This window comes from Neovison vison, chromosome 13 (genome assembly GCF_020171115.1).
Source record: "Neovison vison isolate M4711 chromosome 13, ASM_NN_V1, whole genome shotgun sequence".
Taxonomy (NCBI): Eukaryota; Metazoa; Chordata; class Mammalia; order Carnivora; family Mustelidae; genus Neogale; species Neogale vison.
Window position 1 is genome coordinate 148,128,036 of NC_058103.1, and position 21,559 is coordinate 148,149,594.

At 53.0% G+C, this 21,559-nt stretch overlaps 1 protein-coding gene across 2 annotated transcripts in view; it reads left to right on the forward strand.

Moving 5' to 3' along the window:
• SLC28A1 (solute carrier family 28 member 1) overlaps positions 1-21,281 on the forward strand; it is a 45,033-nt gene extending 23,752 nt beyond the window's left edge. The window contains exons 9-18 of one of the 2 annotated variants that reach the window (XM_044230864.1): positions 5,460-5,540; positions 7,390-7,470; positions 9,522-9,647; positions 15,129-15,259; positions 16,224-16,392; positions 16,521-16,718; positions 19,295-19,376; positions 20,050-20,148; positions 20,262-20,370; positions 20,623-21,281. In XM_044230864.1, the coding sequence (XP_044086799.1) occupies positions 5,460-5,540; positions 7,390-7,470; positions 9,522-9,647; positions 15,129-15,259; positions 16,224-16,392; positions 16,521-16,718; positions 19,295-19,376; positions 20,050-20,148; positions 20,262-20,370; positions 20,623-20,695 (1,149 nt within the window). In that variant the 3' untranslated portion in view covers positions 20,696-21,281. The remainder of the gene's footprint in view (positions 1-5,459; positions 5,541-7,389; positions 7,471-9,521; positions 9,648-15,128; positions 15,260-16,223; positions 16,393-16,520; positions 16,719-19,294; positions 19,377-20,049; positions 20,149-20,261; positions 20,371-20,622) is intronic. The other variant, XM_044230865.1, reaches the window with a different exon arrangement.
• The last annotated feature ends 278 nt before the right edge of the window (positions 21,282-21,559 follow it).

Below are 21,559 nucleotides of genomic sequence, written 5' to 3' on the forward strand. Positions count from 1 at the left end.
AGGAGGAAAGGCAGGCAGAGAGAGGGAAGCAGGCTCCCCGCTGAGCAGAGAGCCCCATGTAGGGCTCTATCTCAGGACCCTTAGATCATGACCTGAGGGGAAGGCAGAGGCTTTAACCCACTGAGCCACCCAGGTGCCCCATGCAGAAACTTTAATCGGATGTAATCACATTTGTTTATTTTAGCGTTAGTTGCCCTTGCCGGAGGGGACCGCTCCAAAAACATCCCTCAGACACGGATCAGAGAGCTCACTGCCTCTGTTTTCTCCTAGGGGGTTACACTTTCAGGCCTTACATTCAAGTCTTTAATCCATTTTAGTTTATCTTTGTGTCTGGTGTAAGAAAGTCGCTGGGTTTCATTCTTCTGCATGTGGCTGTCCGTCTTCCCAGCACTATTTGTTGAAGAGACTGTCTTTTCCCCATTGGATATTTTGCCTCCTTGTTGTAGGTTAACTGACCACATAAACATGGGTTTGTTTCTGAGCTCTCTGGTCTGTTCCATTGATCCACGTGTCTGTTTTCGTGCCAGGACTGTACTGTTGTGACTACTATAGGCTCGGAGTGTAGCTTGAGATCAGGGAGCGTGCTACCTCCAGCTCTGTTTTTCTTTCTCAAGATTCCCTTGGCTATTCAGGGTCTTCTGTGGTTCTAGACAAGTTTTTGTATTATTTGTTCTGTTCGTGAAAAATGCCGTTGGTGTTTTGATGGATTGCATAGGATTTGTAGATAATTTGGGGTAGCGTGGGCATTTTGACAATATTAATTCTTCCAATCCTTGTGTGTGGGATATCTTTACGTTTATTTGTATCATCTTTAATTTCTTTCACCAGTGTCTTTTTTTAAAGATCTTTTATTTATTTGAGAGAGAAAAGGAGTGAGTGAGCACGAGTGGTGGGGGAGGGGCAGAGGCCGAGGGAGACGGAGACTCCCTGTAGAGCAGGGAGCCTGACTCGGACTTGATCCCAGGACCCCGGAATCGTGACCTGAGAGGAAGGCAGACGCCTAACCGCCTGACCCACCCAGTCGACCAGTGTCTTATAATTTTTCTGATAGCTCGTTATTAGTATATAGGAGCACAACTGATTTGTGTGTGTTAATTTTATATCCTGCAACTTCAGTGATTCATTTAGTAGTTCTAGTAATTGTTTGATGGAGTCTTTAGGGACATTTTAAATATGTAGTATCATGTTATCTGCAAATAGTGACAGTTTTACCCTTCCTTTCCAGTTTGGATACATTTTGTTATTTTTTCACGACTGATTGCTCTGGCTAGGAGTTCTAGGTCAAATAGAAGTGGTGAGGGTGGACATCCTTGTCTTGCTCCTGATCTTAGAGCAAAAGCTCTCATCCTTTCACCACCAAGGACGATGCAGACTATGGGTGCATCGTGTGTGGCCTTATCATGTCCAGGTACGTTCCTTCCACATCCACTTTGCTGAGAGTTTTTATCAAGCACGGATGTTGGATTTTTGTCAGATGCTTTTTCTGCCTAGGGTGAGAGGATCGTGTATTTTTATCCTTTGTTCTGTTAATGGGATGTATCACGTTGATTGACTCGCTGATGTTGAACCACTCCTGCTTCTCTAGAATAAATCCCAAATACTGATGGTGTAGAACCCTTTTAACATATTGTTGGATGACTTTGGATTTTGTGGTTTGGGGTTTTTGTGTTTTTTTTGTGGCTCTGGCGATAGGGCCCTATCTGTGTGCTTAGGCCTTTGGAGCTGGGGGTTTGGAGGTTCAAGCATCAGGAAGAGCAGTGGTTCTCAGACTGTGACCCCCAGGCCAGCAGCACCAGCAGCATCTGGCAATGCTCATGTCCAGATCCTCAGGCCCACCCTAGACCTATGGAATCTGAAACTCTGGGGGTGGCGCTCAACATTGGCATTTCTAGCAAAATCTCGGTTGATACTGCTGGTCCGGGGACCATACTTTGAGAACCAGTGGCCTAGACCAGCTAGAAGTCCCCCTTCCTTCAGTGATGGTTGAGCCTCAGCACTAGACAGACCAGCTGGCTGTGGTCAGAACTTACAAGACGCTCTCGCTCTTGGAGGAGATGAATGCTTCTATGGAGACATAGAAATGCGGATCCAGGACTGGCCCCAGGGAAACCACCTCAGGGTCACAGCAGGGCCTCAGCAACCTGCTGGAGACCAGGAAGGGCTCTGTCTTTTGCAGGTGTGTGACCTTGGGCAGGTAACCCACATCTCACACTCTCAGCGTGCCCACTGGGGAAGTGGATTTACATCTACCGCAGTTGGTGTGAGGACAGAAGAGTCACCACACCCTGGCCTAGGTAGGGCTGCGTGTGGACACACAGGAGGGCCGCGTGTACTTCCCCTCCCTGACCACGGCAACACCGGCTTCTGCTGCCTGTCCCCTCTCCTGGCTCCTCACACACGACATAGGCCCCAGAGTTGTTCCCCAGGCTGAGAGATCCCGTAGGCCTCAGGGACCGTACTGATTATGAAATGTCCCGCTTGAGAAATTTGGAGGTCACCTCTCTTCCATTGCATTTATCTCCCCTCCCAAGACAGTCACGGTGTAATGCAAAACACAGCCTCCCTTCCACCCCAAACTCCACGTCGCACGGGTAGAAAATGTCTCTCGCTTGCTGCCGGGAGAGTCCCGAATCTGCAGTCTGGTCCAGCCGGCCCGGGCTCTCTCCGCCCTGATGAGGGCCCTGCCTGCAGGCCTGCCAGGCCCTCGCCGCCGGGCAGTCCCTCTCATGATAAATTGGACAAGCGGTCTAGACACTACGTGATTGTCTCTGTGTCTGGCTGCGAGGGCGGGTGGATGACGTCAGCAGCCTCGTGCTGGGGGCGTGGCCGGCTCCGGGCAGCCAGGGCAGTCACGAGTCGCCGGCAGGAGAAGGGCTCCTCCACGCACAGCCTGTGTTCCCTGTGGGATGACATCCCCGCTGCAGGGAGGCTGGAGACGGGGCGGGGGTGTGGGGCCGGTCCAGAGAAAACCGCAGCGTCCGTGTGGACTGGGGCAGGGGAAGCACCTCAGCTGGGGCCTGATTCTCGTCTCCAGTGGAGCTGCCTGGGATGGAGCCTCTGTCTTCCTCTGGGCCCTTCTGCAGTCCGCATTCATCTTGAACCAGAGCCCGAGTGTGATTCCAAGACTCCCCTTATTAAAAACAAAACAGCTCCTCCTTTGTTCCTCACCTCTCCTCACAGCCTTTCCTCTGCACAGCTGAGCTTCTCGAAAGAGCGGCCTGTTCTTGCTGTCTCCACCAGGGACCCCTGGATTCCTAGCTGTCAAGGGTCCGTGTCACTCCTCACCTTTCTGGAATGCTCGGACGCATCTGGCAGAGGTGACCGACTGTCCTGCTTGAAAAGCTGTCCTCAGTGTCCATCACAGCCCTGGCCTGGCCATCCTCCATCCTCTCTATTTCTTCTCTGCCCCCTCCCTGTGCCCCTCCTTCCCTCTCCCTGTTCTGTGAGGCTGACCCCAGTGCCCTGTCCTTCCTCAGTGCTCTCCTCCCTCAGGGCGATATCCTCGGGAAATTACATCTGTCCTGTGGCCTCAGTCTATACTCTTGGGCAAACAGGTCCAAACCAGGCCTGGCCCAGACCTTTCCTCTGAGCTCCCGACCCTCTTATCCACCTGCCCACTCCACACTCCCCTTGCTCTTTGCACAGGCGTCTCAAACCAGCATGTCCAGAACGCAGCTGATGAGCCTCCCCAAGCCTCCCCTCTGCCCGTGCTCCCCTCCCTCGAGAGGTGTATCCTTTTACAGAAAATGACAGGAGCAGATGAGAAATTGGAAATACAGAAAAAGAAACCGCATTTCCCTAGTCCCAGCACACAGAGCAGCTACTTGCTGTTGGCATGTACTGACTTCCAGCCTTTCTACTATGCTTTTAAGATCTAGTTTCTCCACCTAACATTTTAGCGTAAGGATGCACCTGCTATTACCAATTCTGTGTAACTTATTTTAAAATTGTTCGGAGGGTCACCTGGGTGGCTCATTTGGTGAAGTGTCTGCCTTTGGCTCAGGTCCTGATCCGAGGGTCTTAGGATAGAGCCCCATATCAGGCTCCTTGCTCGGTGGGGAGTCTGCTCCCCCCCATCCCTCTGCTGCTCCCCTCCCCAGCTCGTGCATACACGTGTGTGCACACACACACACTCTCTCTCTCTGTGTCAAATAAATAGAATCTTTAAAATAAGAAAATACTAAAACTTAAAAAACAATAGAACTGTTTGCAACAACTAACATATTCTTTTTTTTTTTTTTTAAGATTTTATTTATTTATTTGACAGAGATCCCAAGTAGGCAGGGAGGCGGGCAGAGAGAGAGGAAAGGAAGCAGGCTCCCCGCTGAGCAGAGAGTCCACACGGGGCTCAATCCCAGGACCCTGGGATCATGACCTGAGCTGAAGGCAGAGGCTTTAACCCACTGAGCCACCCAGGCGCCCCTAACATATTCTTAACAGTACAGAAGGGGACATAGTAAAACACAAGTCTGCCTCCCACCTGGACCCCTGCCCCCTGGTTCCCTCCCCAAGGCGACTGCCCACATTTGCCCTCTTTTAACGCTACTTGGTGCCCACACAGCGCCAGTCACCCTTCCTGGCCCAGAGACCAGCACCGCGCACACCCTGTTGACATCTGCCCCTTTCCCGTTAAAGACGCGGTCTTGGAAATCATTCCCTGATGGCCCGCGGAGAGCCTCATTCCCGTTCCCGCCCTCCCCGTGCGCTGCTGCCTGGTCAGCCGAGCTCAGGAGGCTGGCCGTCCACCGACAGACGTCTGAGTGGTCGGCAGCTGCGGCTGTTCTCTGTCAGACTGGAGGGGACACGCGCTGGGATGGCGCCAGGCCCCCGGCGAGGAGGGAAGGGGTGTGAGGGCAGTTTTGAAGGAAGAATTGATGAGGCCTGGAGTAGGCAGAGCGGTGACAAGCCTGGTGACAGGGACTGCAGGTCCGCCGTGACTCCAGTCCTGAGCTCGTTGGTCTTGACGGGGAGGGAATTCTAGAGAGATGAGAGGCCTCTCCTTCGGGCCCCAGGCTCGGGAGGGAGGCTAAGCCCAGAGGCCGGGGCCTGGGACTGAGCTCACGCAGGAGGGGGGCCGCTGTGCAAGGTGCTGGGCCCCGAGCCGGTTCCTTTGCTTCTCGCAGCTATTCGGGAAATCGGCATCATCCCCACTTTACAGACGAGGGGATAAAAAGTGCGGGACTCGAGTCCTGCTTCCCTGCCACGGCGCAGGCCTCCTCTGTGGGCGGGAGGGGACAGGGAGACGCGGCTAGGCCGGTTGGCAGCGGAGAGGACCGAGGTGCCTCCAAAGAGGCCCCGTTCGTGACCTCAGGCACTGAATTCGGACCTTGTTCCTCGACCCGGTCAGGTGTCCGCGTGGCAAGGCCTTGGATCGAGTGGGCTGTCTGGGGTCTCCTAGGCCCTGGGTACCCTGCCGGCTTTCTGCCCCTCACCCCGGGACCTGTGCTCTCCCCTGATAGGTTCTGCCCATTGTCATCTTCTTCAGCTGTGTCATGTCCATGCTCTACCACGTGGGCCTCATGCAGTGGGTGATCCAGAAGGTGAGTTCCCAGTGCCATGGGCTGGGCTGTCCCGGGACCACCTACTCATGGGGCTCATGCTCTCCCAGAAGGGCTTGCACCCAGAGCCCAGACTGTTGCTCACTTCCCAGCTCGGAGAGCCTGAACCTTCCCAGAATCAGGTCCACACCCTCCCAGAATCCTGCTCCCAGCGTCTACACCTCCCACTCAGAGTCTACTGTTAGTCAAACACCTTCCCCAGAGTCTCCTGTCATGATCCTGTCATGATCCTAAGGAGAAATGGCACCAAGTCCAATGTGATCTTCGTGTGAGGAAAGTTTGCAGAATTGAGGCCACTTTGAGAAGAAGGGGAGGAAAAGAGATCATTTGTACTGAAAAGACCTTAAGAGATGGGAGCAGTGGGCCATGTGGGCCAGACTTAGCTGGTGTAACAGTCAAAGCCTGTGCTTATGTTCATAAAATGTATAGCACAGAACCAGGATTCAGGAGGTGGTACTGGGCAGGCGTTGGACCTGGTGATGAGGGCAGGTCTGAGGTTTTAGCCGATTGAGCTCAGGACAAATCAGTCGCAGCAGGGGACCGCCAGAAAGGCAAAACCCACCTGCATTATGGGAAGAGTGCCCAGCTCGGGGCAGGAGGGAGGAAGGTCTCTCCAAATCTAGAGCATGTGTTCAGCCAAGGGGCTATAACAACTGAAGCCTCAGGGGCCAGTGATGGGCCTAATGCCATGCCCTCTACAGGATGGTGGCAAGAAGTAGGGCTGGTAAGCCCTGCTGGGCTGGAGAAGAGAAGTGTGGGGCAGGAGGAGGTGAGGGTAGGAGAGCTGTCTCCAAATACCTAGAGAAGAAAGGTTAGGGGAAGGGAAGCCAGAGAGGTTCCTGCAGTGGGAGAGATTCCAAGGAAGCAGACTTCATCTTGATTGAAAGGGAGAACTTTTTTTTTTTTAAGAATTTATTTATTTATTTGACAGACAAAGATCACAAGTAGGCAGAGAGGCAGGCAGAGAGAGGGGGAAGCAGGCTCCGGCCGAGCAGGGAGCCCAGTGGGGGTACTCAATCCCAGGACCCTGATGATCATGACCTGAGCTGAAGGCAGAGGCTTAACACTGAGCCACCCAGGTGCCCCAAAAGGGAGAACTTTCTAATACAATGTTTCCCAAAGGCTTTTTCTTCTTTTTTTTTTTTTTTAGATTTTTTATTTATTTATCAGAGAGAGAGAGGGAGAGAGAGCGAGCACAGGCAGACAGAATGGCAGGCAGAGGCAGAGGGAGAAGCAGGCTCCCCGCCGAGCAAGGAGCCCGATGTGGGACTCGATCCCAGGACCCTGGGACCATGACCTGAGCCGAAGGCAGCTGCTTAACCAACTGAGCCACCCAGGCGTCCTGTCCCAAAGGCTTTTTCACAAAACTCCAGCTCCATAGTGGGTTAACACATGTTACTAGGTAAAGGGATCCCACAGTCAAATACTTCTGTGAGGCTGGGGTAGACAACTTTGAACAAATTTTTGTGCAGGACTTTTCAGAGCCTTTACTAACCTGCTATGTATTTGATAACCTCCAAGATGTGCAAGTACAGCAATTCTCAAGTACATTGGGCCAGGGAATGCTTTTGTATAGAGACAGAGAACATGCATTTTAGAAGTGCTACTGTAGTGATTGGAGCTATCCTAAGGTGAAGTGGGGGGTGGGACTTAGGAAATGGTAAGCCCCCGTGAGTGGAGGTGTGGAGGGAGAAACGGAGGTGAGGGTTTCCTACGCTGGGCTGGAAATCAGAAGGAAGACTTATTAGGTGTGTCCACCTCACACCTGACTCTCTCCAACTCTGGGGTCTGCGGGTGCCCTCCCGCCCACAAAGAGTGCTCTGCCTCCTAGATCAGCTGGCTGATGCAGGCCACCATGGGCACCACGGCCACAGAGACCCTGAGTGTGGCTGGAAACATCTTTGTGAGCCAGGTGGGTACTGCAGCTCCCTGCCCTCTTGGTCAGCGGCAGCATCCCCGGGGAAGGTGGGTGCCCTGGGTCCCCGGAGCTAGATTCAGTCAGTGGAAGAGGCTCTCAGACCTTCTCCCAGGGTCACCAAAGGCCACTGCCCTGGGGATGCTCCGTCTGGGGAGGCACTCTTTCCCTGGGTCGCTCCGGGGAGGATGGCCTCTATCTGGCACCTTCTACCACTCTAGGCCGTGGAGGTCTTCATCAGCTCAGAGACTCACAAATCGTACAGGTGGCATCCACCTTCCTCCCTTCCAGCACAAACAGGCTTGAGGGTGGGAACAGCTTGCCAGGACCCCGCAGTGTAAGTCAGGACTTAGAGCCCAGCTGTGCCCTTCCTGGGCAGCATTCCTGACATGACCTCATTTTGTCTTCTTTCCTCCCCTTTCTTTCTGAAATGCATTTTCCAAAGTAAGTGTGACTCTGAAAGCACCTGTCAGTCCCGAGCCCCTTCCAGAAGGCCCAGCCCTCCTGAGGGTGAGACCCCAAAGCCCGTTCCAGGGACCCAGCCCATTGGACCAACTGTGGAGTCACCAAAAGACATACTTGCCACAGAATGCCATGTTCGCGTCTTTTGGCTGTAGTACCGGTGTGTTGATTTCAAAGGTTTTTTAAAACCCTTTAAGGACAGATGCGCTCCTGTTTCAAATCCCTTAAAATGTTTTTTTTTTTTAAGATTTTATTTATTTCTTTGACAGACAGATCAGAAGTAGGCAGAGAGGCAGGCAGAGAGAGAGAGAGGAGGAAGCAGGCTCCCCACTAAGCAGAGAGCCCGATGCGAGGCTCGATCCCAGAACCCTGGGATCACGACCTGAGTCGAAAGCAGAGGCTTTAACCCACTGAGCCACCCAGATGCTCCCCCGCTAAAATGTTTAAAGTGAAGCAAAAGTGAAAGAAATACGGAAACACAAAAGCATTTATTTAAATTAAATGTGGCAAATGTGCTCCATGGTTTTTGCTGACAAAATACAAGTTTTCAGGTGAATGGGTTTTGGGTGATGTGAAGAGCTCCCCAAGTGAACTGACTGTCGACCAGTTGGCGGCCACATTGACCTAGACCCCTGGGTCTTTGCCTCGATTCCCCCAAGGGAACGGGGAGCCTCTGAGGGTCAATGGCATCATCTCAGCCCCAGCGTTGGCAGCCTGTGCCGTTTTCTCTGGGCACACTCTGTCCTATAAGCCCCATGGTTTAACTACTGATGGCACCTGTGGTGTGTGATGTCATCTCCTTGGGATGGCCTTTGCTTATTACTCAATTCTAAATACTCTGCACCCACTAGGGATTCGCCCGCACGTATCTCCATAGCTTTTAGCATCGTCTATGAGACACTTTATCTCCTAGGTTCCTTTTTGGGTGTCCATTTCTTCCCATAGCCCACCCTCCTTCACTACTCCCAGGATAAAAGCTCCACGCGGTCAGGGCTCTATCTTGTTTAATCCCCATCCGTATTCTATAGAACAGTCTGGAACATAGGAGGTGCTCAGTAAGTGTTTATTAAGTGACTACATGAATGACTCCAGGCTTCCCCAGATGCCCTGCAGTAAATACCACCAAATGCCCATCTCCTTTTTTTCTGGCAAACCCTATGGCTTCATTAAAAGCTCAGGCCTGGAGTTCCATCTGCTTCTGGGCCCTTGCATGAACAGAGGTAATTCTCTGAATCTGTCTGATTCTCTGTGTGCTCTCCTGGGAAAGGGGGATGACCACTTCTTTCCCAGATCATGAGTGACACATGTAAGGTGCTTGTGGGATGCCAGGACCTAGTGGGCACTTGACCCAAGGGAGCAAACCAGGCCAAGAGGAAGGGCTGGAGGTCCTTCCAGAGAGCAAGGCCAATGCCGAGGTCCAGGGAGGCCCACCCAAGCACAAACTATGGCCCCAACCCCGTCTCTGCCGCTGGGGTCCCCAGGACCCACTGTGACGTCCCCACTCCCGGGGGGCAGAGGGAGGAGACACCCTGGGGTCCACACTGGCCTGGCCAGCTCTGTCTGTCTGACATCTCTCCTGTTTGCAGACTGAGGCTCCTCTGCTGATCCGGCCCTACCTGGCCGACATGACCCTCTCTGAGATCCACGCGGTCATGACCGGAGGCTACGCCACCATTGCCGGCAGCCTGCTGGGCGCCTACATCTCTTTTGGGGTATGTCGAGCTCTCCCTTTGCTTGCTGAAAACCTCAAGAACCTGAAACCTTCCTGGGTGGGAGCCCCACACAACCCATGGCCAGAGCAACCTAGAGTCTTCTCTCGTGGGCTGTGTCTAGAACCTGGGCTGCTGCGATGCCCCTGAATGAAAGTGGGCCAGGTGGGCTGGACCCTTCCGACTTCTCACGTGGCCACTGGGGGCAAGAGGTCCCAGTGTTCCTCCTACTGAGCACACTCACGTACCAGGCAAAGTGCTAGGTATCTTGACATCCCCATTTTACAGATGAGGAAGTTGAGGCCCAGAGACTAGGTGGGATGCCCCAGTCGGGATTCGAACCAGCATCTGACTCTAAGACTCCTATACACGGTCCCTCACCTGGGCTGTCCCTGGAGATCTGTCCTACTCCCCCTGCCCTCCTCTTCCCCACACCCTTGCTGGGCACAAGTCCCTCGTCTGCCCCTAAATTATTGCTTGTGCAGCTTTTGAGAGCAATGCATTTCTAGGTCAAATTCCAATGGTGTGACTCGAGCCCTCACCCCAGTCCCCATCCTGCGTGGCAAGCAGGCATGCATCTTCCCACACGTCCCTTACCAAGTGCCTGGTAATAGCCTCCTACATTTGTCCAACACTCTGTACTTCTTTGAGCTTTCACATGCAAATCTTTAAAGATCTTAATGTTTTTCTTAACTATCAAAGAAATTCTTGCTTATTGCAGAAGCGAAGAAAGTAAAAAAAAAAGAAAAAAAAAACTTCAAACCCACTTCTCAAGGGAACTGCTTTTACTAGATTAGAAGATTCCAGCAGCAGTTTGACTGGAAGCTTGTTAGAAATGCAAATTCTTGGGCCCCAGCCCAGACCTGCTGAATGAGAAACACTGGGAAGGGGGCTGTCTTCCAGTATTATTACAAGCCTTCCAGATGACTCTAGTGCTCAATTAGAGAACCACTGACTTAAAATTCATCATTCCAGATCCGTCTGTGTCGTCATTTAAGTATCTATACCTGAATATGCATATACTTGCCTTTTTTTTTTTTTTTGGCTAAAAATGAGGTAATTCTACCCATGCTTTTCTGCAGTTTGATATTTTCTTGCAAAATCTGAGCATGATATGAAATCCAGAAGTATAAGGGAAAAGGCTGACAGAGCTACTAATAAAAATGAAAGATGTCTGTATGGTGAAAGTCACAATGTTTAAAAAGTTCAAATGATTGATTAGGTGAAAATAGTTCATAAATCATGAAAAGATCTTCCAGCTCACTGATGGTCAAAGAAATTAAAACATTAGTAACCTCTGTTTCTTCTGGAAGATGTGTAGCATTTTATATGCCTCTATTAAAAAAAAAAAAATGCTTGACTTGCCAGAGAAAGAGGGAGCACAGGCAGGGGGAGCAGCAGGCAGAGGGAGAAGCAGACTCCCCAAAGGGAGCCTGACTCGGGGCTCGATCCCAGGATGCTGAGATCTGGACCTGAGCTGAAGGCAGACCCTTCATAGACTGAGCCACCCAGGAATTCTTTGTGTGCTTCTAACTGGCAAGACTATGGGACACCGTTAACAGGAGTGTAATTTGCCGTCACCTTTGGGAGAACATCCGTCAGTTCAAATACTCCTTCTCGGGTGCCTGGCTGGCTCAGTCAGTTAAGCGCCTGCCTTGGGCTCAGGTCATGATCACGGGGTCCTGGATCAAGGTCCCTGCTTGTTGGGGAGTCTGCTTCTCCCTTTCCCTTTGCTCCTCTCCCTCTGCCCCTCCCTGTTCCTGCTCTCTCTCCTGCTCTCTCTCTTTCAAATAAATAATTAAAATATTTTTAAAGATACTCTTTCCCTTTCATCCGGTTAGGACTATTATGATACAGAAATATTTTCATAAGTGGTTGAAAAATGCCAAATGCCAACATTATTTGTAATAACCAAAAAAAGGGAAGGAAAGAAAGAAAGAGCTACAGCCTGAGTGTGGTCCCTGTTATGCCCTGGGGCTCAGCCCCTAGAGTGAGGCGGGCCTCCTGGTGCGCATGCGGGGGGTGTGTGTGTGTGTGTGTGTGTGTGTGTGTGTGTGTGTGTAGGGGGGAATGCTAGAATGACCCACCCTGTCCCCTCCTCTGGTCCCAAATTCCCCCTGTCTTTCTCATCTCCGTCTTCCAAGGGGGCAGGGTAATGGGCCAACCTGCCCTCAGGGCACAGGGGTCACAGAGGCCACACACACACCCCCCAGCAGCACAGAGGCTGTGGGACTTTCCCAAAACTCCCCCTGTGCTCTGGGGTTCGGTTCTTCTGGGCTTGGCCCTCTCCCGACGAGAATCTTAGAGATCGCCTGGTTCCCACTTGTATCACCGAGGCCCAGGAGAGCCCCCCTACCCTGAACTGATTTTGGAAGGAATTGGATGTTTCAAAAATGGGAGCCCACAACTTTGTTTCTGAAACTTTTGTCATGGTAGCGTGTTGGCGGGGAGGGGTCAGTAAAAGAAGGGCATTCTTCCCACCGGGGAAGCCTTGCTGCCCTGACCGGTCCACTTCCCTTTAGCTCAACAGAATGTGCAGAGGCCGCCAGATCTCCTGCACCGGCCCTGGTACGAGGCCCCAGCCCCGCCCCTAGCTGGTCCAGGTGGAAAGCGCCCCCCAGACCTTCCTTTCCTCCTTCCCTCCCTGCTCTGGAAGGTCCTCTAGTGTGGTAAAAAAGAAGCTCTCTTCTGCCCCCACCTGGCTCTTGGCTGCCACTGCAGCAGCCCCAGGGCACCACTGCTGGGGCCGCCCCCCTCACCCCCCCACAGCAGGGGGCCTTACACACACCGCCCCCCCTTTCTCTCCCAACCCCAGGCAAATCCTCACTGTTTCTTTGACTCTGCCCTCAGCCCCTGAATTCCAGAAGGATCCCTCTCGCATGCTCCTCCCTTCTCTCCCTTGCTGTCCGAATGAAACCCTGACCACTAGCCACACGTGGCTGCTGAGCTGCGAAATGTGGCTGGTCTGAGGGGAGGTGTGCTGTGAGACTCCATGCAGCAAAAATGGATATATTTTATGGATAAGTCTTATACTGATTGCATGAAGGGAAAGGTGATGTTTTGGATATGTTGGGTTTAGTAAAATGCATTACCGAAAATAATTTTACCTGTTTCTCTTTACTTTTTTAATTGGCCACTAGAGAATTTAAAATCACAGACGTGGTTCTCATTGTATTTGTATTGGACGACACTGGTCTAGACCTCCTCCCCTGCTCTGAGGTCCCAGGGCTCCCTTGACTGAATTCTTTCATTGCGATCTTTTCATATGTCTCCCTTTTCTTTTCCTTTCTTGTTTTTTATTTTTTTTTTAAGGGTATTTATTTATTTATTTGTCAGAGAGAAAGAGAGCTCAAGCAGCGTGAGGGGCCGAGGGAGAAGCCATATGGGATTCGATCCCAGGCCCCTGGGATTATGACCTGAGCAGAAAGCAGACGCTTCACTGACTGAGCCACCCAGGCGCCCCAGTAAAGTTATTTTTTTTTTTTAAGATTTTATTTATTTATTTGACAGAGAGAGAGATCACAAACAGGCAGAGAGGCAGGCAGAGAGAGAGGAGGAAGCAGGCTCCCTGCTGAGCAGAGAGCCTGATGTGGGGCTCGATCCCAGGTCCCCAGGATCATGACCTGAGCCGAAGGCAGAGGCTTAACCTACTGAGCCATCCAGGTGCCCCAGTAAAGTTATTTTTGATGGAGGGCTCATACCCTCTCTCCCTCTCCACATGGGACACCTTTGGGTAGAGAGGAGAAAGCTTTGAGCAGTAGGCGGCCCTGGGATTCTGGAACAGGTGTTCCTGACAGGGTGCCTGCCGGCAGGACTGGAAATGTCACAGCCTGAGATGTCGCTGGCAGTGGGGAGTCCGTGTGTGGACTGACCCAGTGCCCCAGGGAGGCCAGCCGGGGCAGAACTCAGCCCTTTCCAAGCTGAAATGACCAGCCGGAGCCCTTGAGGGGCTCAGTGTCCAGGAATGTGACACTCAGTGTCCAGGAATGTGACACCGGTAGGATGTGTACCCTGCTCAGGCTGGCAAGGCAGAGGTGACCTCCAAAGTGCAGTAGGAAGAGTGTCCTGGCTGCTGGAGGGGAAAGCCCTAGATTCTGGTTTGGCACAGTCCCCATGGGATCTGCGCAGCCCCGTGGAGGCTGGTGATGTTCCAAAGCCTAGCCTGGAACGTGGAGAGGAGACCACTGCCCCGAGGCTGGTCTCTTCCTGCAAAGAGGGGGCCCTGCACACCCAGGGCCTAGGACAGGTGTGCAGGAGGTGGGCATTGGTGCTGATACTTGGGTTAAGGGGTTTCTACTCCCCACTGAAAATAAATGAAGGGGTTTTAGAAGAACAGGAAGGAAGAGCCCCTGGGTGGTTCAGTCGGTTAAATGTCTGACTCTTGATGTCGGCTCAGGTCATGACCTCACACAGAGCCTCCCCGTGGCGGCTTGACAATGCTTAGCCGTTCCCTTGAGTTAGATGTTTGGGTTGGTTCTGGTTTTTCCACTTGGTAAATAATACAGTGTTGGAAAAACATCCCATCCATCTCTGGAGCGGAAAACAGGGAAGCAGGGGCTGGGGGGCTCAGTCAGTTCAGCATCCGCCTCTGGGTCAGCTCATGATCTTGGGGTCCTGGGACTGAGCCCCATAGCAGGCTCCCTGCGCAGCAGGAAGTCTGTTTCTCCATCTCCCTCTGCCCCTCCCCACCAGCTCATGCTCTCTCCCTCCAATAAATAAAGAAAACCTTAAAACACACACATACACTCACAGGAAAGGGAAGGGTTTGAGGCCAGAGTGAGGATAATAGCTCAGGAAGGACAAATCCCTGAGGCTCAGGTTGCTGGGCCATCGTGCTGGGCAGGAATTCCATAGCGTGTCTCCTGTGGACAGACCCAGGGCCAAAGGGGGCCTGCTTTGGTGGCTCTCTGACCACGGCAGTGGGTGTGATGAGCTGCCTCGAAATGGTAAGCTCCCTTCCCAGTAAGTATTCAAGACAAGAATCCTATAGAGGAAGGACATTCCTCTATCATGAGGTCAAATTAGGTCACAGTTTGGATCCATCCCAACTCCTGTCCTCTGAGCTTTGTCTGAAACCCTCACAAAGCCTTCAGGGGATGGTGGACCAGCCTTCAGATGAGTGCCCCAAGGGGGACAGCCCAGAAGGGAAGGAAGAACTCTGAACTTGGAACCCAAAGACATGAAGGTTCTAATTCCTTCTCTGTCTTCCTTCTGGGCAGGTCACATTTAGTGTTGGGGGGGCCCCCTCAGTTTCCTTGTCCGGACAGTGGGCTAACACTACTTGCTTGGCTCCACTGATGAAGTCCTGCAGGGAACTAGCATGTTCCGAGAATACAGCCAGAAAAGGTGTCCCTCCTGTCACCACGGATGACAGCAGTACTGCCAGGATGACCCAGTGAGGCAGAGCATCTGTGCACCCAGCTGCCCTGGGCTGCACTCCTGTCTCTCTCTGTCTCCCAGTAAGCCTCACTCCCAACCCTGCAGATCGATGCGGCCTCCCTGATTGCTGCCTCCGTGATGGCCGCCCCTTGTGCCTTGGCCCTCTCCAAGCTGGTCTACCCGGAGGTGGAGGAGTCCAAGTTTAAGGGCACGGAAGGGGTGAAACTGACCACAGGGTGAGCACTGCAGGAGGGTGGCCTGGGGGGTGGTTCGGGGGGCATGCCACGGTGTGGGGGGAGAGCGAGGGAGGAGGAAGGTTCTGGGGGAGAGAGAGGAGGTTCCGGGAGAGGGGGAGGAGGGGAGGGAGGAGCAGCAGTGTCTCTGCTCTCAGCCCAGCCCCAGGCCCTCTCCTTGTTCCCTGCCCGGCTTGTGGCTTCACTCACAAAACACCTGGACTCTGGTCCTGCATCTTAACTTCCTGGCTGCGTCCAGAGGGAAAGGACCAGCAGGTCCCATGGGAGAGCAGCCTGGTGGTGTGTGTGCTGGGGAGCATCCTGGAAAGTCCCCCCCACCTGTTCCCCTTGCCTTGACCTCCCCCGCCAGGGGGGCCACATACAGACTCAGCACCTCCCTGATTTCCCTCCCCTGCTAACATCTCTCATCACAGCCCAGCGACCACTGTGTAACACGGACTTTGTTAAAAGCGTTGAGAAGGCCCTTTTGACCAGTGTGCTTGGGGACACGGCAGGCAGGTCTAGAGCAGTGCTGCCCCATGGAACTGGAGTGTGGGCCCCATCTGGAATGCTAAAGGCAAAAGAAACAAGTGATTTTAATAACATATTTAACAACATAATCCAATGTGTCTAAAATACTGTCATTTCGACATGTAATCAATATAAAACATTATTAATGAGCTATTTCATGGTTTGTTTGGGGTTTTTTTCTGTCCTGAATCTCTGAAATCTCGTCTGTGTTTAGGCTTACAACACACCTCCATGTTGACCAGCCTCCTTTCAAGTTCTCCAAAGCCCTAAGTGGCCGCTGGCAGTCCGGGCCTTTCCGGACCCGGGGTCTCAGAAACAAAACAAGGTCCCTCAGCTCCGAAATACTTTGTCCAGTTCCTCTCAGAGCCTACAGGATGAGGAGCCCCGCTGTGTGTGGGGACAGGCCCATCATGGTGGTTCTTGGTCCCCCAAACAGAGATGCTCAGAACCTCTTGGAAGCCGCCAGCAGCGGGGCCGCCATCTCGGTGAAGCTGGTTGGGAACATTGGAGCTAACCTGATTGCCTTCCTGGCGTTGTTGGCCTTCGTCAACGCGGCCCTCTCCTGGCTGGGAGCCATGGTGGGTGCCCAGGAGCTCAGCTTCCAGGTACCGCTTGGCTGCCTGCTTGGCCTGCAAGGGGCAGCCCGGGGCCGGGAGGGGGGCGGCTCTGGGGGACACCTGGCAGAGGCCCAGCCAGCCCTGGTCCCAGCAGCTGCCCTTGCCTTGTGTCTCAGCTCATCTGCTCCTACGCCCTGAGGCCCGTGGCCTTCTTGATGGGGGTGGCCTGGGAGGACTGCCCGGTGGTGGCGGAGCTGCTGGGGACCAAGCTGTTCCTGAACGAGTTCGTGGCCTACCAGGAACTGGCCCAGTACAAGCAGCGCCGCCTTGCGGGAGCAGAGGAGTGGATCGGCACCAAGAAGCAGTGGATCTCCGTGAGTGTCCGGGCCCCTCCCTGTGGCGGGGGCATGATGCTGCTGCTCCCGGGCCCTGGGCAACAGCTGTCCCGGCTCCTGGACAGGCAGAGGACACCCGGAGGTGGTGCCCAGCCTCCCAGTCCTAGTGCCCTGAGCGACAAGATAGCCTTGGGCTTCGCTGCCTCCTTCCCGAAGCCTCTTAGGAGGCTTCTGCCCTGTGTTGGAGCTGGCTTTTCCCACCCCGACTGTTAGAGGACAGAAACATCATTTCTGACGGATGCATTCTGATGTATTTAACCAACCCCTTGCTGTTGGGCCCCTTGGGTTAATGGTCTTGTTTGGTGATTTTACTCAGTGCTAAAAGGAAGAGCTCTGTGCACCGAACTTCTCCCTCCTCTTGGCTCATTTCCTCCAGAGCTTTCCCAGATGTGGGACAACTGGACTGAATCACGTGGCATGAACCCTCCTGTGGTCACTCCCAGTAACTTTCCCAAAGGGTGGCACCGACGGAAACCGCCCCCAGCTGGGCTGCAAGCTCAGACTTTACCGCACACCAAACAGCACCGAGCAGCCTCCTTAAAAAAAGTTGTGCTTACTTTAACAGGCAAATAATAGCTCATTGCTTTAATTTGCATCTCTTGGGGTGCAAGCACTTCGAAGGGGAAATATTTTTTCTTGTCTTTTAAATTATGATTTAAATTGTAAGGGAATGTAGCCTTCCGTTTAGTGAGACCAAAAGCACAGATCTCCCCTTCCTCCTTGTCCTTAAACCCTGTCTCAGTCTCTCTAGAGATAGTGGATGGGCTGCTCCTTTAGAATCTTTTTTTAGGAGCTTTGTTCCTCTAGCAAGTACTGGTTGAGACTGCTAGGGTACCAGGCACTCTGCTAGGCACCAGAAATTTAAAAAGGGGAAGTAGACAGATGTGGTCCTATTGTCATGGAATGTACATCTGGTGAAAAGCCCAGGGAAGCGAAGCAAAACAAAGTAAACCACAATTTGAATGAAGTTCTACAAAGGAAACAAGAGGAGGAAACAGAGGGGTCTTCCTTGGCTGGGCTGGTCAGAAAAGCGCCCCTCAGAGGTATAGCATTTAGGCCCAGACTTGGAGAGAGGCAAAGGGGCCAGGTGAAGCTGGGAAGAGCATTCCAGACAAAGAAAAGACATGTGCAAAGGCCCTGGGGTTGAAAAGCACTTGTTTGGAGAACCGAAAGGAGAGAAGCACAGTTAGAGCAGGTGGTAATTGTAGCAGAGGTGGGCCGAGGAGCAGCAGAACGTTCCTGAAGATTTGACATTTTACATTTTAAGATTCCATGAGCTGCTGTAGAGAGGGGTGATGGTAGGTGAGCAAGCAGGATGCAGGAGCCTTAATATTTTTCCATCCATTGGTGTAAACTCTTTATGTTACAAAGACATTAACCTTTTTCTATTTTATTTTATATGTATATATTTCCTAGTTTTCTTCCCCCCCTTATTTTTGCATTTGGGGATTTTTTCTTTTAACAGATTTTACACCAAAACTTTCCTTTGTGATTTCTACTATAATTTCTAAACTTAGAAAGTTATCTCCATTCCAAAAATCTGGTAGGTGTTACATTCCTGAGACAATATAGTGAAATACCTAAAATCATGAGTTTCGCAGCCAGACAGAACTGAATTCCAGTTCTGACATAGCCACCTTCTGGCTGTGTGAACTGCCTCAGTTACTTAAACTCTCTGAGTCTCATTTTGCTCCTCTCCAAAATGAAAGTAATAATGCTACCTTATAAGGATCATTATCATTTCCCTATATTTTCTATTATTTGCTGTTTAAGATAACCGTATTTATCTGCTTCAGTGCTCTAGAATTGATTTTTTTTTAATATGGTGTGAGGTATGATCTAAGCCTTTTTTTTTTTTTTTTTTTTTTGAATTCCAAATCGTTCCATTTGGCTCTTAACACCTCTTTTTGGGAAATGAGATAACTGTTCATTGGGAGGGGAAGGAAAATTACTTTGCTTAAATTCTGGTCCTCCCCCACACTGTGTGACCCCGACAACAGCCCTTCAGACAGGTGCTGTCACTCCCACGCTGCAGACGGAGATGGCACATCGTAAAGAGGCTGCTGACTTGCTCCGTCTGGTCATAGGTGGGGACACGCGTGGAGCCCAGCCAGCTGGACTCTCAGGGCCTCACTGTCTTAGGAGCTGCACTGTTTCCTCTCTCAGCCTGAAATCCCCTGCAGGAAGACAAACTCCCATCTACAGGGTTAGGAAAGCCAATTCACCAAGTGCCCCGGGGCCCAGGGCTTAGTAGGGCCAAAGCCACAGAGCATGGCTACCCTGAATCAGACCCGGAGGGCTGGCAATTAAGATAAGGGAACTAAAGGGCATGGGAAGGGGGCTATTTCTCAGGCAGTACGGCCTGAACGGACCTAGAGGCCAGTCTGCAAGGCCTGGGGTTGGGGGTTGGCAAGCACTGTGGGCCGCAAAGATCAAAGACACACAGGGGTGGATGCAAGTAGGGCAGGGAGTCAGGGTGGGCGTCAGGGTGGTGTGGGGGTGTCCGACCCCATGTGAGGGGCAAGGCCGTCCTCCCTGCTCTTCTGTTTTCTCAGGTCAGAGCAGAAATCCTCACGACCTTCGCCCTCTGTGGATTTGCCAACTTCAGTTCCATTGGGATCATGCTGGGAGGCCTGAGTGAGTCCTGGGGGCCTCCCCAGCACCCTGGGCGGTGGGGGGCCTGGCTCTGAGACAGCCTTCTGGGGGATCGTTAGGTCTCAGTCCTCCTGTGTGTCCAGGGTGGGGCCTGAGCAAGATGGTTGTGGAGGCTCCTCCCAGGCCCAGGAGACCTCTGTGGCCCCGGGACACCCCAGGGTTTAGCACCTGGCTCAGGAGTCTGCGGAGGGAGGGAAGGTGCGGGGCTGGCCTGTCCCCTGAGGCTTTGGCCTGCCGGTTCCCATGGTTCCCATACCCGTGGTGGACAGGCAGCCCTGGTGAGACCTAGGGAGGAGAGCCCTGCACGGTTCTGAGCAGCTCCACTCCTCACTGATCCCCTGCCCGGTGGTATAACCATCCCATTTTACAGAGAAGGAAACTGGTCATGGAGAAGGGAAGTGATGGCCCCAGTCACTCAGCTCCTAGTGGCTGAGCCTGCATTGACTTCCAGGTCTGCCTGACCGAAAACTACATCTGCCTCTGATGGTGGCCGGTGTGGGGCACTACCTGGGGAACTCCATAGGTGGTCAGGAGGACAACATCTATCCCTCCGGCTGCCCAGAAGGGGAAAGGGAGTCAGCAGAGGCATCCAGAGGTGCAGACTGTGGGCCGAGGGCCGAGGTCTTCCTGGCCCTCAACACCCATTTCCTCGCAGCCTCCATGGCCCCCCAGCGGAAGAGCGACTTCTCCCAGATAGTGCTCCGGGCGCTCTGCACGGGGACCTGTGTGTCCCTGGTGAATGCCTGCGTGGCAGGTGAGTGCTGGTCTGTCCAGGGTGGGACACCGGGGCTCCAGCTCTCTGGAAGTTCCCAGCAGGAGTGGGGGTGAGGGGACAGACCCTGCCCATCAGCTGTCTTCCCTGCCCAGGGATCCTCTATGTGCCCCGGGGGGCGGCCGACTGCATGACCCTCCTGAACACAACCATCGGCAGCAGCAGCTTTGAGGTGTACCAGTGCTGCCGTGAGGCCTTCCAGAGGTGAGGCCCGGGCTGGGGGCTCTGGGGCCCTGACAGTGACGGGGTGCAGAGAGCCCAAGTGCCTCGGGGGTGCTTCTGGCTCTGGGGCGAGGGGTAGGAATGCTCAGGCCGTGGCTGATGTGGGGCTTGAAAAGCGGACTTGGAGAGGAATTGTGGACCAGAGGCATGAAGCAACTTTCCCAGGGTTGCACAGCCCTTTGTGGCCAGCAGAGCCAGGTCTGGAGCCAAACCACAGCCTTTGCTTCTTTGCAGCCCCAGCCCAGCGGTCAGCCAAGAGGCCCTGGACGTCTGCTGCCGATTCTACAACGACACGATCTGTGTGTAGCGGGGACAGCCTGTTTTTGGCCTCCTGGGGGCTACTCTTCCCCATGACACGGCTGTCCCCACCTTTCTCTCTCCAGGACCCCCCTGGTGGAGGCCAAGGGGCTGAGACTCCCCTCAGTCACATGGTTGGGAAGGAAGGATGGGGTGAGCGGGCCGGGACTGGGTGGTGTGGACATAGTGATGGCTGCCCCCGGTCTTTGCTCCCTTCCTGTTCCCTCCCGAAATGCGAGTCCTCAGGGTCACCTCTGCCTCCTCTTCTCTCCCCTCCATATCCAAACAGCACCCTGGTAGTCTCTGTCTCCCCACTGTGCATCTCTCACATGCACCCTTCCCTCCAGTTATGGGGTCCGTCACTGGGCTTTGCACCCTCCCTCCTCTCACACTGGAATCTTGCCGTGGCTTGCCCGAGCCAGACGGGTTCTCCTGGGATCCCCTTCCTTTCTTTCAGAGGCTCCCCTGCTGCCTTTGCCCTAAGCATTCCCAAACTGGTGTCCGTGGAACACTGCCCCATGAGGTGTTCAGAAGGTTCATGACCCACCAGGCTTGGAAAACACCGGGCTAAATAAAGCTAGATGGGTTTTTCTTTAGGGTTTGTCTTTCTTTTACAGTGGACTCCCCAGTCTTGATCAAGATATGATAGGAGACGTTTTCCAAATTTTTTTTTAACTCTAAGAACCTTTTGGACAGGAGCATCTCTTAGGGATCCCATGGAACACAATTAAATAGTGATTAATGTTTGACCTGCTTTACATAATCATGACCCTCTCAACTGTTTATGCGGTACTATATGCCAGGTACTGTCCTGGGTGCTTTGTACATTCTCAGTCAACCTTAACAACAGCCTTAGGAAGTCAGGTACTATTAT